Consider the following 17,614-nt stretch of genomic DNA (forward strand, 5'->3'; position numbering starts at 1 on the left):
GGGTGTGGGGTATACACGCACACACATATATGTATGTGTATCTGATATATACATATACATAAATATACATACATTAAACAAACACACACGCACACATATATATAAATATATAAAATACATATATATACATATATGTGTGTGTGCATACATGTGTGTACGTATGTATGTATATGTATGTATGTATGTCTATTTATATATGTATGTATGTATATAAGTATTTATGTAGATATATATACACATAAATAATGTATATGATAAATATATATAATATATATATATACATTATATATATGCGTGTGTGTGTATGTATATGTATATACATACATATATATGTGTGTGTGTGCGTGTGTGTATATACACATATGTTATATATATATATATATATATATATATATATATATATATAGTGTGTGTGTGTGTGTGTGTGTGTGTGTTTTGTGTGTGTGTGTGTGTGTTGTTTGAGCGTGCGCGCCCGTGTGTGTGTGTGTGTGTGGGCGTGCGTGTGTATTATATAGACACTCAGACATGGTGTGTGTGTGTGTATGTACTGTATTTTTTTAAATATCCCCTAAGAAATATATTTAGCAAGGGATGTAGAATTTTAAATAATTGTATTTAGTTCGTTTGATAGTAGGACTACATACAGTAGATACCCAGACTGATGAGACGAACACCTGCTAATGATGAAATCTGGATAGCTCTAATGTAGGGATAGCGCGTTTGCCTATAAATACAACCGCAAATATCATAATTATTATTAAGCGAAAAAATAACGGATAAAAGATAATTGAATACGCCCCGTATTCTATAGATCTAAATGCACACGGCTCTCAAACTCTCGCTCGGTGCATGGCTCGCTCTCGCTCGCTCCCGCGCTCTCGCTCTCGGTTTGAAATCATTATTCACTCATGGCCTCTAAAGCATTCTAATTTCTTAATATCTTTTGCATACGATTGGGAAGTAAGCTTAAAGTCATTGAATGATTTTATATTTAGATTCGGTTTACATTACTGATTGTTTATCGCTGCTTTAAGGTTCTTACGAAAATTAATATAAAACACAGTTCGGGTCAAAAGTTTTACATAAATTTCAATCTTATCGTCTGTATTATATTTAAAAAAGACATATAAATCATCGCCGGCTATGTTACGCAGGCATAAAAATATAGATTAGTTTCAGTTGAATCGTTAAAAGCTTGCTTAACTGGCAACGGCGAAGCCCCTGCACACGGCACGCAACTGGCGGTCTTACGTCAATATAAACATTGCACACATGGGTTTCGACGCAGAAGCTCAGGAAGCAGTACATTCATATCGTGTGATCGTGCTCAACTCCATTGAATTCCATAAAGATGCCTGGTTTCCCTGCTCCCACTGGTAAGGGATTGTTAGTGCTATAATATAATTGTCGTACTAGTGGCATTCATTGCAAAATTTACTAAGTAAGTTTTTTAAGTGCGGTCTTCTCACTTCCAGTCTTAATCATGCCCGGTGTTGTCGCGAACAGGTAGTTGTGCCGAACGTACAGCACGTGTAGATGCCAGTGTTCTAAGTTAACGGAGAACGGGAAGTGATCCATACAAAAACCCCAGTGACGTGATGACCTACGTGACACAATACCATTACGTAATTCCACGGTGGGGTTGGGGGAAATATATTGCATAACTAACTTACCTGGTTAACCCTAAAGTTGAGACATACTTTAGCTTGGTAACTTGTCATAATTAATAATTCGAGCAAAAGAAATCCGGAATGAATACGGTTAAACGGTAACGGCGCTTATACACTTGTATACATGCTTTATGACCTTGACATTGCCTTGAACAGTAGCACAATACCGTTTTTTACATTTAATTAACCTCTTGACGACTACTCTTCAGACCCATTCAGTTCCAAGGGCACCACCCTGTGTTAAAAGCAACTTTGCAAAGACAAGCTGTAGAAGTGTTCAAGGTCAAAATATACAATCTGTCTACTACGGGCCATAAATACGCACAGGGGTATACAATACCTATACTGTAACTATATAATATAGCTTGTACGTTCTATAACCCAAAAGTCTGTTCTGTTATCCCCTTTTGAGGGGACTGATTATCGTTCTTACAAGAAGTAAATGACGATAGCGATTCCACTTGCAGGACTCCTTAGTTCTGGGTAAATATTGAAAAGGGGCAGAAGTAGGGAAACGAAACCCCCGTTCTGAGGACATTACGTTCTTCGAAGCCGGGAACTAAGTGGTGACCAGGTAGTGTGCGTATAGTGACAGGTGGAAGAGTTAGGCCAGGTTGTGTGGACGATAGGTCTTCACATTTGCTTACCGTAGCTGCTTTACGGGATTATTTTCCCCTCTAGTTTTTCCTCGGTTCACCACATGGTTTACCTTTATCAATAGTATCTCGTACAGTTCCGAATAGATTGTAAAATGCCTAGTTAAATTTGAATGTTACATGAGGGGGGGGGGATTGCGTCTATAGCCTCGGGATCGGTATGTACAGGATTGTCACGGAAATCTTTAATTACAATGCAACTCGATAGACCCTATTTGATTTGATGACTTTCATGATCGGTATCATTTCTTGTCTAGGGTACGCTTGCAGACCCTAAAAACCATGCCCTCACTTTAGAACCCCGGTATAATACACTAGGGCCATAAAGTTTGGGGTCTCGGACCTAAGAGGGTTGTATTTTTTTTCTGTTAATACGGACTGAAGGGTTTTTCTCATTTAGCATGAATTTTTGCCAAGATTTTTAGGATATTTGCAAAAATCTCCGGAAAAACAAATATTAGATATTGGGAAAGAAACGGGTATGTTCCCCGGCTGGAAACCCATATACCTCGGTGCACCCATATACCTCGGTGCTATATTTAAGGTGTTGGAAATGACACGCTTGTACATCGTTGATATCTTGATAGTCTTTACAGCTATCAATAAGAATTGTTTTTCTTATCGCTATCCTTTCACTTTTATCATAATGAGGAAGGTGCCTCTTCACTTTTTCTGGTATGATGATAATCTTGATCGCTTCTCTTCTGACGAATCTCTTAATTACCCATTACTTTCACGCGTGCCTTTATTGCGGATTAGCTTTAGCTTGTTTTGGACAACTTGTTGCATGTAACTTGAGAGCCGTTTTTTCCCAAGTAGTTCGATTAGCTTAAGTAATGACGAGTCTAATTTGCTGTGGCATGAGAGTAAATGAGGGAGACCGTGAGTTTGCAAGTGCGTATTTGCGTGTGATCTGTGGTTGTTTGTGCTCTGAAAGATCAGAGTTCTTACGGAAAGATAACTCTATGCCTTCCAGTAACCTTTATCATAAAGTTGAGCTAAAATAAGGTTTTATATTCCTCCTCCCCATTTCTTCCTTATCTCTAGCGATTTTTTTTTTTTAAACCACAGTTTACTCTCTGCTCTTTCCATCTTTTCTTCCACCTCTTTCTACATTCCTTTTCTTAACACGCATCCTTCCCCTCCCCATACCTCCTACCCACTTTTTTTCCTAAATGAGAAGTGGCTCGTGGAGTCCTCCGCTCCCTGAATAATTGAGGTCCTTCAACATTGCAGATAAATGCGAGTGCGCCGAGGGAGGCTGCAAGAAAGGTTGCCAGTGCAAGAGCTGTCGGTGCGAGCCCTGTGAAAAATGTAAGTAATTCTTTCCATCTCTACTCCCCTCATTTTATAAATTTACTCTCCTTTTCCACCTGATACTCGATTTCACCCTGTCTATAAAATGTTATCGTCTAGTATAATCAGTTATTAACTTGACAATCGTGCCATTTCTACAATTCTATGGTCTTGTGTAGTTGTAAGATGATGTAATTGTATAGCCACTGCGTTCAGTATTTACCCACTTACGAATGAAAATATTTCCAGTCGGAATATGGCTTATCTAAATCCTGTTTTACTATTTCACAGGCACAACGGGGTGTTCTTGTCCCTCGAAGGAGGACTGTGCCAAGACTTGCCCCAAGCCATGCAAGTGTTGTCCATAGCCAACCATGAGGCGCTTATCCTGCATGACGGTCTCTCCCGTGTGGCGGAGTGAGCAGGAGGAGAGGGAGAAGACTGAAGATTGGGACCAATCGTGTAATTTGTTATAGGTTGTGAGAAGCTTTACCTTCTATAGGTCTATATTGATTGACATAAATTCTGTTAATGATCTTATTTTTTTCTGATGTATTGAAGAAACTCCTCTTTTATTTTTATTAAATAAAAATCAAATTTGATTTATTTTTTTTTCCCTAAATACATGCCCAAGTCCTGAATACTCTAAGGATAATACCTTAATAAAAAAGCCCACAAAAGTTTCCACGGTCACCGTTCCTAAGCTAAATTTTGTCTAAGAAAGTCGGCTTGTTACTGTATACGCTGTTGCATGTGTATAAATAAATATATATATATATATATATATATATATATATATATATATATATATATATACATATACAAAAGTTATAAGTTTATACAATATGTGTAATTGTTATTCCCAATTGTTTCCGATTCTTCATGAACGTTTGTGCATTATGCGGTGGGGGGGGGGGGGGGGTAATGCTAAATTGGTGAGTATTGCGAATATAACCGTACAGTTGACTTATAAATTCTAAATAAAATGTAAATGACTGCATCATTTAAGGACTCGAAAGCATTCGATCCTTGTAACAGAATAGCAAGGTTTCCTTTCGTTACGTTAAAATTTAGTTCCAAAGAAGGGATTCAAATAACTGAAAGCGATGGTATGGTAGTGGTAATCGATATGTAGCGTTTACTGTACTTCGCGATATACTCTACGGATCTCTTCGCCATGTTTCAATGTGCTGTACTTTCTATATTTCATCTCCTGTCTGATCAATGAAAAGGACGTGATCTGGTAGCGTATGGCCCTTTTCTTTTTTAAATTTTAGGCCTCAGAGATATTCTTTCTTTGGTTTGCTTTCATTTTTAAAGGCAGTCGTGATAAGGCTCTGGTTTACGTAAAACAAAGATTTCAAAACCGGCAAAACTTACAAATAAAATTAATTTTAAAGTAAGACAAAGAAAAAAAACCCATGGAACCCAACGAAAGACTAATGTAAAACCTAATTAAACTAATCTAAAAACAAGGCCATACACGATAAAACAAAACAAAAATATAAAGGAAATAGAAGATTCTAATAAAATTAAGAAATTGAGATTGATAAAATACAAAAAAATAAAAAGGGTTCTAGAAAAAACTCAACGTACGGGTTCTGTATTTTACTGAAGGAGGGGCAGCGTACATGAACATAACCAATATAATAAAATTACCTTAATATATATGACGTCTCTGATGTTTCCGATGTCGGGTTTCGCCGCCTCACAATACGAAAAGATAATAGAATAAAAATGAACACAATATAAATAGATAAAATATCGAAAAAAAGTCTCTCTCTGACTTCGCTGAAGTCTCGGGCCTAAGTGGCGGTTCCCTTGCTATTGTTTATACCCTGCGCATTTTCACCTGCGCAGTGACATCAGCGCACAGCGGCAATTAAACAAGCAGGGGCCTTTTTCCCTTGCGAAAAAACCATGTGCCGTTTTAACTTTTCGTTCCTGGTATACTAAATGTTTGAATTTACGTTTTTAATTTTTAGCACTTCATTCCTAATTTTGCATATCTGTTTGCATATCCGCGCAGAGGGCACCCTCATCGGCTACGGCCAGCGGATACGAGGGGAAACTCCAACATTTCACTCGCTACAACCCCTCCCATGGCCCGGGAGTGATGGTCGGGGCGTCGCCTCCACTCGTCCTCGAGTCTCAGATGTACCCCTAGGTCCGCTCCGGGCCCGCCCATTCCCTATGGCGATTTGGCGCAGAATTCGATGAAACCATCACGGGGATTCACGGCGACGAGACGACCATTCACGCTCCCAACTCTTCTTTTCTGCAAGCTAAACAAGCCTCACTCCTCGCCACGTACAGACCATCCTCTCTCCTATTACAGCGTACGTTCAGCTGGCAGAAAGGAAAGGAACAGCCACCACAATCTGGAAATACTAAACAGAACGACATCCTGGAAATCTAGAACCCTTCTGGCGGCTTCCGCACATCGGCAGGATCTTTGAATATTCTAGGATAGTAATTATAAAGGGCATGTCCACTGAGCCGGCCCCTAAAGCAAGATAACAAGAACCCGTTAAATTCTATAAAACTTTCTAAATGCTAAATAAAACAAAAATCATTAAAAAACAATAACCAGATCCGACATTTAAAAGTAAACTTTAAAAATATACAATAAAACAAAGGTAAAACCAAATGTACAAAAAGTAAAATACAAAACAAAAATTATACAAACATAAATGTACAAAGGAAAAATAAAATGATATGGAAATAAAACAGGAAAATACAAACGTTAAAAAGGAGGAAAAAGGGGGGGTAAAGAGAGAAAGATAAAAGCGACCGAAAAGATTGAAATGAAAGCTCAAGACTAAAAGATGAGAAACGTAAGAGTATGCTCAGGAGAAAAGTAAGCCAAAATGGAAGAGGAAAATAAAACTGAAAAGTAAAAAGATGATAAAAGTAAAAAGACAAGTAGGTATTAAAACAAATGGAAATCATAAAGGTAAGAAAGATATATATATATATATATATATATATATATATATATATATATATATATATATATATATATTCAACAAAATATGTACAAGGGAAAGTACTTTGTGTTCATCTGGGGCGCACAGCTGACAATAGTAACACTTCGTCCGGATCTCTTTCAGAGTTGTCATATTGCCGTTCATTATGCAGACCTTCAGCAGAGGTACTCCCTTACTGTGCGATTCACACGAACACTAATTCCTCTAAAGTTCTGAAGGGTTTAATCTGATTAGCGTGCAGCCTGCGCTCTTTGTATGGCGAATCCACATCTCTGGTGATATACGTCACTGGGTCCAACGCGCTTTAGGATACGAACAGGGCCCTCCCAACGAGATCCAAGAGTCCTCCGAGGTTTCCCGTTAGTCTTTGGAAGTTCCTGTAGAGAACTAAGGTACCCACATCCATCTCAGGAGCTTTCCTACCCCTCTTATTATATTGTCTTGCCAGGTTCTTGAGCACGACGTGACGTTTCAATTTCAACATGACGAGCTTCTCTCAGCGCATCACTAAAGCGTTTTGCAGAATCGGATGCAAAGGTAAACCTCATTGGAGAGGCAACCGGAAAATGACCGTGATGACCCATAAGCAGATACAAAGGTTTGGGCGCCCATGGACCGGTGGAATGCGCTATTCAGTGCCAATCTAACTTGTGGTACATATTGGTGCCAGTCCAGAGGGTGCCTTTCTGTTAAGGGTTTCGAGAGCTTTTTTAACTACCCTGTTTGAAGCCCACCATCCATTTGCCTGTGGATGACATGCTGTAGTGAGATGTGTCTTCGTCTTCACTATACCACAGACCTGCTGGAATAATCTATTTGTGAATTTACAGCACCATCGGTTTGTAGAAGGCGTGGGTGACCAAATATGTTATAAAATCTTTAATGTAAGCATCTGCTACCACCTCAGCTTTTTTTAGATGGAAGAGGGATCAGCTGAAGGTATCTTGAAAGAGATTCTATTTAATACAAGATATACCTCAACCCACTGCTGATTGCCCGCAGTCAATGAGGTCAGCAGAAACCTTTTCAAAATGGTGCAGATTTCCTGTGGAGCAGTAGCTAGTGGCGCCCATGTGGTGTTCCCTTCCCTCGTTGGCATGTCAAAAAAAGCTGTAAACATTAAGCTTTCACATCTCGCATCATATTGGGGAAATAGAAAAAGATCCTTAATTTCTGGTACGTCCTGAAAATACCAGGATGGGAAGCAAAGGAACTGTCATGAGCAAACTCAAGTGCAAACTTTGCGAAGAACCTTCGGGACTACAAGCTGATGGACTGCATGTGTAGGAAACATGTCGAAGATGGTAAAGAACTCCATCCTGAAGTGTAAACTCATCCAGAGAAAACGGAATCTTCTTCTTGGGTACGTTCTTCTCCTCCAGGTAGTTGATGTAAACCAGCAAGCTAAGCCCCTTTTCACTGACCCATCCAAGTCCATCTCTCGTCTCGCTCACATCTGGTGACGCGGTGCTCCCAACTTGCGTGTCGCTTACATCTGGTGACAGCGGTGCTCATGTGTCGCTAATATTCTGGTGGCTTGCAGTGGCCTCTCGTTTACACATACATACATAAACACATACACCTATATATATATTTATATATGTGTGTGTATGTTTATGTATGTATGTATATATATATATATATTATATATATATATATATATATATATATATATATATATATATATATATGTATGTGTGTGTGTGTACACACGCACGCACACACACACACACACACATATATATATTATATATATATAATATATATATATATATTAAAATAATATAATATATATATATATATGTATATAATATACATATACATACACATACACACACACAAATATAAATATATAACATATACATATACATACACATACACACACACACGCATATATATGTATATATAATATATATAATAATATATATATATAATATTTTATATATAATATATATATATTTATTATATACATTATTTATGTGTATATATATCTACAGATATACTCATATACATACATACATATATAAACATACATACATACATATATATATGCATACATACATACATGCACACATGAATGCACACGTACACATATATGTATATATATGTATTTATTTATGTATCTATATATATGTGTGCGTGTGTCTCTATATGTTTGTATATGTATATTTATGTATATGTATATATATACAGACACACACACATATATATGTGGTGTGTGTGTGTGTGTACACATACAGAGCTCTCTCTATATATGTAATATATGCGTGCGTATACACGCACGCATATATATATATATATATATATATATATATATATATATATATATATATATATATATATATATATATACGTATATACATACACATACACATACATCCATACACACACAGGCGAGTACACGTTTAGGGTACCCCCTTATTTCGTTTCCTTTCCCTCTCTCCCATAAATGGTTAATCCATCGGTTTTTTTGGGGAAAAATAAAAGTTGACAGGGAAATGGCACATTCTCACACTTATCCTGACCTCAGATCGCCCTTACGTGTGATCGCGGTATGTGGTCAACAAACATGAATATCGTTCGTTACTTAAGTTGTTAATTAATTCTCTCATTATTAGAGATTATGTTGTTTCAAAATACAAACGAATTTAATGCGTTTGTGATTTTATCTTATCACAAATATCATTCATTTTATCTCGTTCCTCTCCTCGCCCCCACTTGACCGCCCTTTCCCCCCTTCCGGTTGGTTGGGGCATGGAAAGGGTCAAGAGATGACCGCTCGTTTTTTCCCGTAATTTGATTGTTGTTGTTTTGTTGACACCTTGGGGATTCACCATAGCACCGTTACATTGCTCATTGGTGACACGTTCTATCGGCGCTGGAACAGAGCTTGTAACGCGATTTTATATAGATTTATTATTTTGGATATAGCATAGGATCTCCCCCCATATAGTGTACAGGATTGCCGACATACCCGGGGTTGCATAAATAGCTTAATAGATCTACTCTCCGGACGTTCAAACAGTAGGTACAGGTAAAACCGAAGTTATTCATTAGATCGGCAACTTTCGAGTCAGTGTGACCCACAGTTACGTCCGTGAATTAATGTAGGACTAGGGTTTAAGCTAGAATCATTATTCACATATTAATCACACCCTTCTCACCCTCTTGAAGTTGCTTGCATGTTTTGGGTAATTCCCAAGCAATCGTGTGATTCGTAGATACCCATAGGGAATGTCACAAGCACCCATCACAGATATGCAGAAAAGAGCAGGTTATTTATAGATTTTCCTGGCTCAATTCGCTTCAATGTACGGCATTTTGGGTATAGAATTCCCCTGTCGATGAAGTCTAACATGCATAGCTAGACATGGCTACCTCGGCAGTTCAGATGAACATTAAAAACTGCAAACCGGTCACCTTAGGATGGTGTAGGAAGGATGTCACTGGAAGATCGCCAGAAGTCTGCGGACCAGGATGTTCGTCAGAGCAGATATTAAGCCGTCCTATAATGTAGTGGACGGGCGCCTCCTGCTGGGACGCCCGTAGATCCAGCAAAGGACCAGGTACCAGGCTTGAGTAGGTGGCCGAGCTCCCCCCATACCTCCAGCAGCTGTTCGTACATTTCCCCCCAGCTGTCTCACTATTCCTTCCACACCACTTGTTTGGGGGACACTTACTACTTATACCAAGGATGACCTAACTTTCGTCCCCAATGTGGTAAGGGCCTTCCCTCGCCTGTGGCAGGTCAGCCTTACACGTGACCTCGCGCTCACCGCTTTACAAATAGACATCGTTTCGTGTGTTTCCTTGTTGTACTCTTAGCAATAAAGAGTCAAGCCATATAACAACTATAACTAATCCTGCAAACTACTGTACCAGAGTTCTTATAGACATGTTCTCACACTATTCTTCTGACCTTAGATAGCATTACTGTGTTATCATGGTATGTGGTCAACAAACATGAATATCATTCATTAATCAAGTAGTTAATCAATTTCTCTCATTATTAGAGATTTATATTGTTTCAACTGCAATGAATTTAATGCGTTTGTGACTTTATCTTTATTACGAATATCATACCATTTATTTTTCTTCTCATAGCGCATTTTCTCATCTTGACCAGACTGCACTTTCTCTTTACCTTCCAGTTGATCAGGACATAGGAAGGCCAAGAGATGACTGCTCGTTTTTCCTGTGATTTGTTTTTTGTTGTTGTTGACACCATGGGGATACCGTAGCATCGTTACATTCCTCATTGGTGACACGTTCTATCGGTGCTAGAATGGAGCTTGTAAAATGATTTTATATAAATTTATTATTACAATTATAGCATTAGGATCTTCCCCTTATCACAATGCACTGGAATGCCCAATATAAGCCGGGTTTGCGTAAATTGCCTAATAGATCTACGTTCTGACATTATACATTCGAACGGCAACATTCGAGTCAGAGTGACCCATAGTTACATCCATTAATTAATGTAGGACTAAGGTGTAAGCTAGAATCATTATTTACTTATGAATCACACCTTTCTCACCCTCTAGAAGTCACTTGCAAGTTTTGGATAAATCCCAAGTGATTGTTCTTCATGATAGTTACCCATTGGGAATGTCACGAGCACACCTCACAGATATGCAGAAGAGAGCATGTTATTTATAGATTTTCGCAGCTCAGTTTGCTTCATTATAGTGCATTTTGGGTATGGGAACCACCCCGTCGATGAAGTCTGACATGCATTCCTGGGACATGGCTACCTCATCAGGTCAGAATTCTGACCTCGAAAGATTTGCTTGCTGGGAAAAGCTTGCGAATATTTTTTTTTTTTCACGTCACCATTCATTAATACGTACATTCTGATGCATATGTTGAATTCAATGTGGTAGTTGAAATAATTTTGTATATATATTATTGCTAATTTATCTTAGTATTGTTATATTGAACGTAATCTTCGTGTTTGTGAATCATTCTCTGTGTGAGCTCACTCACACACACACACGCACTTCGTCACTCGCTCATCTATGAGAACATAAGACACTGAAATCTTTTCATTAATAGGGTTTTTTGCTGTCGTAGTTGCAGGCGAAAAGACTATGATGTATCTCTTTGCCCACAAATTTTGCAGTCGTGACGAGTGACTCGTACTGATGTACAATTTTTATTTTACATACATTTCTTCTCTGTGTGACGACAACTGGTTCAAGTAAATCCTTCCGGATTGCCATTGTCGTTTCCCTTATCTACTCTCATATCTATCAGAGACAGTTGGTAGTTCAAGCCAAGTCCATGTGGATCGCTACTGATGTCTCCCTCTCCTATTTTCTATTTTATCTTTGTGAAAGTAAAACACAAAACGAAAAAAAAGACGAAAATAAAGTAGAAACGAAGATTAAAAACTGCAACTTTATATAAATAACCGGCTAGTGGTACTTAACATCCCCTCTTCTCTGTTGCCTTTCTTTTCCTCTTACTATTTTGTCCCTTACATGTATAATCTGGTTTAACGACACGGCACCGAAGGAGGACCCTGCTGCAAAAACGGTCACCTTAGGATGCTGTGGGAAGGACGTCACGGGAAGATCACCAAAAGCCTGCGGACCAGGATGTTTGTCAGAGCAGTATTAAGCCGCCCTATGATGTAGAGGAAGTATGCCACCTGCCGAAGATGCCGCCTGCCGGGATGCCGCCTGCCGAGGGACCAGGAACTCCCCAGCGCAGGTACCAATCGCCACAGGATGCTGTGGAAGGGCACCGCCTGCCTGGACGCCCGAAGATTCAGTCAAACTCCAGGAGCTCGTCAGCGCAGTTATCGGCCGCCCTGAGATGCCAAAGAGGACGCTGCCAGCCCCATTATAAATAATCATAACAAATAAATATTACACATTATGCATGAAGATATTTGCATTTCATTTTTCTTTTTGTTTACTGCGGGATGTGTTTAAGCTTCAAAACAACAAGTGTTGTTGTGTAACCGCCGTCCTTTCTTCCATTTGTTAATTCTCATGTTTTCTTGTGGTTTGCGAAGAATCGACTTAGCTTTGAGAAATACAACAGTGGCTTTGACTTCTTCATATCTTGCGGCGCTTGGACAAAAGAGGACATCCAGGCAATAGTGGGGAAAGAAGTTATGGAGGAATTTAGTGAGTGAGAGAGAGAGAGAGGAGAGGGAGAGGGAGAGAGGGGGTAGAGGGAGGGAGGGAGGGAGGAAGGGAGGGATGGAGAGAGAGAGGGGAAAAAGGGGGAGGGAGGGAGGGAGGGGGAGAGGGAGAGGAAGAAAGGAGGGAGGAGGGAGGGATGAAGAGAGAGAGAGGAGGATGGAAGGGAAAGGGAGATAGAGAGAGAGAGAGGTTGGGGGGGGGGATAAAGACAGCGAAAGGTGAAGGGAGATAACACGATAATGATTAGACCCCTGTATTAAGAACACACTAACATACTAACCTACGAGACAGCCAATGGACATGCGCTCAAATTCAATGAAAAGTCAGTCTTGTCAAAGAAAGTGTACATTTGGCCTTTAAAGGTTTCAGATCGTCGATGAAAGGTATTCCCTGTACCAAGAGAACACAGGAATTCAACTAGATTCCCAATCCCTATTTTCAAAAGCTATTAACCACACGATAAGATAATAATCAGATAATCAGGTAGAAAATCGATTCGTTATGAAAGCCTACCATCCGTTAGGAAAGTAGCGTGCTAGTAAAACCCACACGCGATAGTCAGCGTGAAGCAAGAGAAGACTATACATCCTGATCCCAAGACAGCTCCGCCCACAATAACTTCCCCTGAGGTGGCGCAAACAACGGGGAAAAAATCACGTGGGGAATGAAGACGTGGCATGGCGGAGACTCGTTCCATACAAGGAGGCAGACAAACACAAATGTTTATATATGTACATATATATACATACATGCAACACACACACGCACACACACACACATGCAAACACACACACACGCAAACACACACACACACGCACACACACATATATATACTCTGGGCGATGCCCCTGAAGTGTGGTTAAGAAATGGCCGATAATGACTTGGTGCTGGAAGTTTACATCCAAAAGGAGAGAAAGTAGAAGAAAGGTACTGAGAGAGAGAAAGAGAGAGAGATTGCTAGTATGAGGAGAAACGCACAAAGGATTTAGGAAGGGGAAAATATTTCCTCGCCTCTGGTAAACTTATCTTCGAAAGTCTACGATCAGAAAAAAAGATACACACTACGTGAGGCAAGAAGGAAAAAAATCTTGTAGCGAGTAAACAAAATTCAAATTTTGCGCTCTAAATAACCAAATCACAAACGCCCAAATGGAGGCGAGGCTTAATACGTGTAAAAGATAAAGGTGAAGTCCACTCAAGCAAGCAGGCAATCGCGAGAGAGAGAGAGATTGTCAGTATGAGGAGAAACACACAAAAGATTCAGGATGGGGAAAATATTTCCTCGCCTCTGGCAGACTTGTCTTCGAAAGTCCACGATCAAAAAAAAAAAAAAAAAAAAAAAAAATCTGCAGCGAGTAAACAAAAAACAAATTTCGCGCTCTAAACAACCAAATCACACACACACAAATGGAGGCAGGGCTTAACACGTGTAAAAAGATAAAGGTGAAGTCCACTCAAGCAGGCAGGTAATCGCCAGGAGAGACAAAGCGTCTACTTTACACGCACTTCATGAACAACACACCTAAAACGGTGTCCTCGGATAATTACCGACCAAAAAATTATTATGAATAAAACGCGAAGATACCTGTTTAAAAATTATGAGAAAATGATCATCTGTGGCCAGTTCGATGAGAAATACAAAAGTCGTACTAGTGTGATGGACTCGTCGCAGGCGCATGGCTCGGGAGAAGGGTCGTGTGCAGTAAAGAACGGCTGTTATATGTTATATATGCCATATTTTATGTTCATAAAAATGAAATGACTAAAAGAAAAGAAAGGGGAATAATAGTAAACGACAAGAGAATGGACGTATAAATGTGATATTTCCTTTGGTAAGGGGTATTCGATGTGGATGCAATGCGGCATTTTTTTTTTTTTTTTTTTTAGACGGCTATTTCTGTTAAGCTATTACTCTTGGAATGTGGATGTTTTTGCTCAATCTATATGTGCATATACCTAGAGTATAGGTCTAGGTATATACCTAGAGTATAGGTCTAGGTATATACCTAGAGTATAGGTCTAGGTATATACCTAGAGTATAGGTCTAGGTATATACCTAGAGTATAGGTCTAGGTATATACCTAGAGTATAGGTCTAGGTATATACCTAGAGTATAGGTCTAGGTATATACCTAGAGTATAGGTCTAGGTATATACCTAGAGTATAGGTCTAGGTTAGGTTAGGTTAGGTATATGTAATTGTGTACATGTATATATGTGTGTACGTACATGTATATATATATATGTGTGTGTGTGTGTACATGTATATATAGACAAGATTCAGAAATAATTGGGAAGCACAATTACAAATTTAGCATAAGCGTACGAACTTGTACAGTAAGAAGCCGACTTTCTTACACAAAATTAAGCTTAGGAATGGTTACCGTGGAAACTTTTCAGTGCGTTGTCCCCCCACCCCCACCCCAAGTATTATCATTGGTGTATTCAGGACTTGCATGTATTTAGGAAAAAAATTCTAATTTGATTTTTATTTATTTAATAAAAATAAAAGGGGAGTCTATTTGATATATTAGAAAAAAATAGATTAGACCTATAGAAGGTACAGGTTCTCACAACCTATAACAAATTACACGACTGGTCCCAATCTTCAGTCTTCTCCCTCTCCTCCTGCTCACTCCGCCGCACGGGAGAGACCGTCATGCAGGCAGTCATGAGGCGCTTAGCCTATGGACAACACTTGCATGGCTTGGGGCAAGTCTTGGCGCAGTCCTCCTTCGAGGGACAAGAACACCCCGTTGTGCCTGTGGAATAGTAAAACAGGATTTAGATAAGCCATTTTTCGACTGGAAATAGTTCCATTCGTAAGTGGGTGAAGTGGGTAAATACTGAACGTAGTGGCTATACAATTACATCATCTTACAATTACACAAGACAATATTCTAGAATTGTAGAAATGGCATTATTTCAAGTTAAGAAGCGATTATAACTAGACAGATACGAGTAATAGACAGGATGAAATTGAGTATCAGATGGAAAGATGTAATTACTTTATAAAATGAGGGGGAGGAGAGAAGGCAAGAATTACTTACATTTTTCACAGGGTTCGCAGCGACAGCTCTTGCACAAGCAACCTTTCTTGCAGCCTCCCTCGGCGCACTCGCATCTATCTGCAATGTTGAAGGACCTCAATTATTCAGGGGCGGAGGACGCCACAAGGCATTTCTCATTTAGGAAAAAAGTGGGTAGGAGGTAAGGGGGAGGGGAAGGATGTGTGTTAAGAAAGGGGCTGTAGAAAGAGGTGGAAGAGATGGAAAGAGCAAGAGAGTAAACATGGCGATTTTTTTTTTTTTTTTTTTTTTTTTTAATCGCTGGAGATAAGGAAGAAAGGGGGAGGAGTAAACTAAAACCTTATTTTAGCTCAAATTTATGAAATGGTTACTGGAAGGCATAGTTATCTTTCCGTAAGAGCTCTGATCTTGCAAAGAGCACAAACAAGCACAGATCACTCGCAAATACCCACATATGCACTCACACTCTCCCGTATTTACTCATTCTCTCATGCCACAGAAAATTAGACTCGTCAATACCCTAAACTTAATCGAATTACTTGGGAAAAGACGGCTCTCAAGTTACATGCAACAAGTTGCCCAAAACAAGCTAAAACTAATCTGCAATAAAGGCTTGCGATAAAGTAATGGGCCGTGTGATTAAGAGATCCGTCATAAAGAGAAGCGATCAAGATTATCATACGTTGAAAAAGTGAAGAGACACCTTCCTCATTTTGATAAAAGTATAAGAAGGATAGGGATAAGTTAAACAATTCTTATCGATAGCTGTAAAGACGATCGTTACAATATCAACGATGTACAAGTCATTTCGAACACCCTAGATCTAGCACCGAGGTATAATGGGAGGCCCGTCGTCTTGCCAAAATTCGATTTAGTTTTGCCGAAGAAATTCGTGGAATTTACCAAGCCAAGACGTTAAACATCCTAAAAATCTAGGCAAGAGTTCGTGCTAAATAATGAGAGCATACTTTCAACCGTATTAAGAGAACAGCAATATCTCTACATACCGGGGATGTAGGAGTGAATGCATGGTTTAATGTCTCTGAAAGGTAGCGTACACTAGACAAGAAATGATACTGATCAAGAAAGTAGAAAGAACAGTGGCATCTACACTTGCCATACGTTCGGCACAATATCTGTTTGCGACAACACTAGGCGTGATTAAGACTGGAAAGTGAGAAGACCGACACGGATAAAAAAAAATTCAGTCTATGCCAATAGTACCAAAAATGATATTACAACATTAAAAATACCTTACCAATGCAGCAGGGACCAGGCATTTTGAGAGGAATTCAATGGAGTTGAGCACGATCACACGAAGTGGATGTAGTACTTGCTGAGCTTCTACGTCGGACACCACGTGTACAATGTTTATATTGACCCAAGACAGCCAACTGCGTGCCGTGTGCAGGGGCGTCACCATTGCCAGTTAAGCTTTTAACGATTGAACTGAAACTAATCTTTTATATATTTATGTATGCGTAACCTAGCCGGGGATGATTTATATCATGTATTTTACATAATTTTCGTAAGAATCCTTAAAGCAGCGATAAACAGTCAATAATATAAAACCGAATGGAACTAGAAAATAAATCATTTTAGGCTTACTTCCCAATCGTATGCAAAAAATATAAATTAAGAAAATAGAATGCTTTAGTGGCCATGAGTGAAATCATGATTTAAAAGCCGAGAACGGGAGTGAGATGCGGAGCGAGCGAGAGCGAGCGCGTGAGCAGAGCGAGAGTTTGAGAGCCGTGTGCATTCAAATCTATAGAATACGGGGCAAATTCACTTATCTTAGCCTTATTTCCCCTGA

At 39.2% G+C, this 17,614-nt stretch overlaps 1 protein-coding gene and 1 long non-coding RNA gene across 2 annotated transcripts in view; one reads left to right on the forward strand and one right to left on the reverse strand.

Annotated features, from left to right (window-relative positions):
* Positions 1 to 17,165, reverse strand: part of LOC119584226 (metallothionein-1-like) — a 27,902-nt gene extending 10,737 nt beyond the window's left edge. The window contains exons 1-3 of the mRNA XM_037932736.1: positions 17,057 to 17,165; positions 15,820 to 15,897; positions 15,347 to 15,531 (exon numbers count right to left, since the gene is read on the reverse strand). Of these exons, the coding sequence (XP_037788664.1) occupies positions 15,455 to 15,531; positions 15,820 to 15,897; positions 17,057 to 17,078 (177 nt within the window). The 5' untranslated portion in view covers positions 17,079 to 17,165 and the 3' untranslated portion in view covers positions 15,347 to 15,454. The remainder of the gene's footprint in view (positions 1 to 15,346; positions 15,532 to 15,819; positions 15,898 to 17,056) is intronic.
* LOC119584227 lies at positions 3,516 to 4,157 on the forward strand. Its single transcript, XR_005229787.1, has 2 exons — positions 3,516 to 3,640; positions 3,914 to 4,157. It is a non-coding gene; the product is annotated as an uncharacterized LOC119584227 (long non-coding RNA).
* Positions 17,166 to 17,614: the final 449 nt, after the last annotated feature.

Source organism: Penaeus monodon, chromosome 18 (genome assembly GCF_015228065.2).
Source record: "Penaeus monodon isolate SGIC_2016 chromosome 18, NSTDA_Pmon_1, whole genome shotgun sequence".
Lineage (NCBI taxonomy): Eukaryota > Metazoa > Arthropoda > Malacostraca > Decapoda > Penaeidae > Penaeus > Penaeus monodon.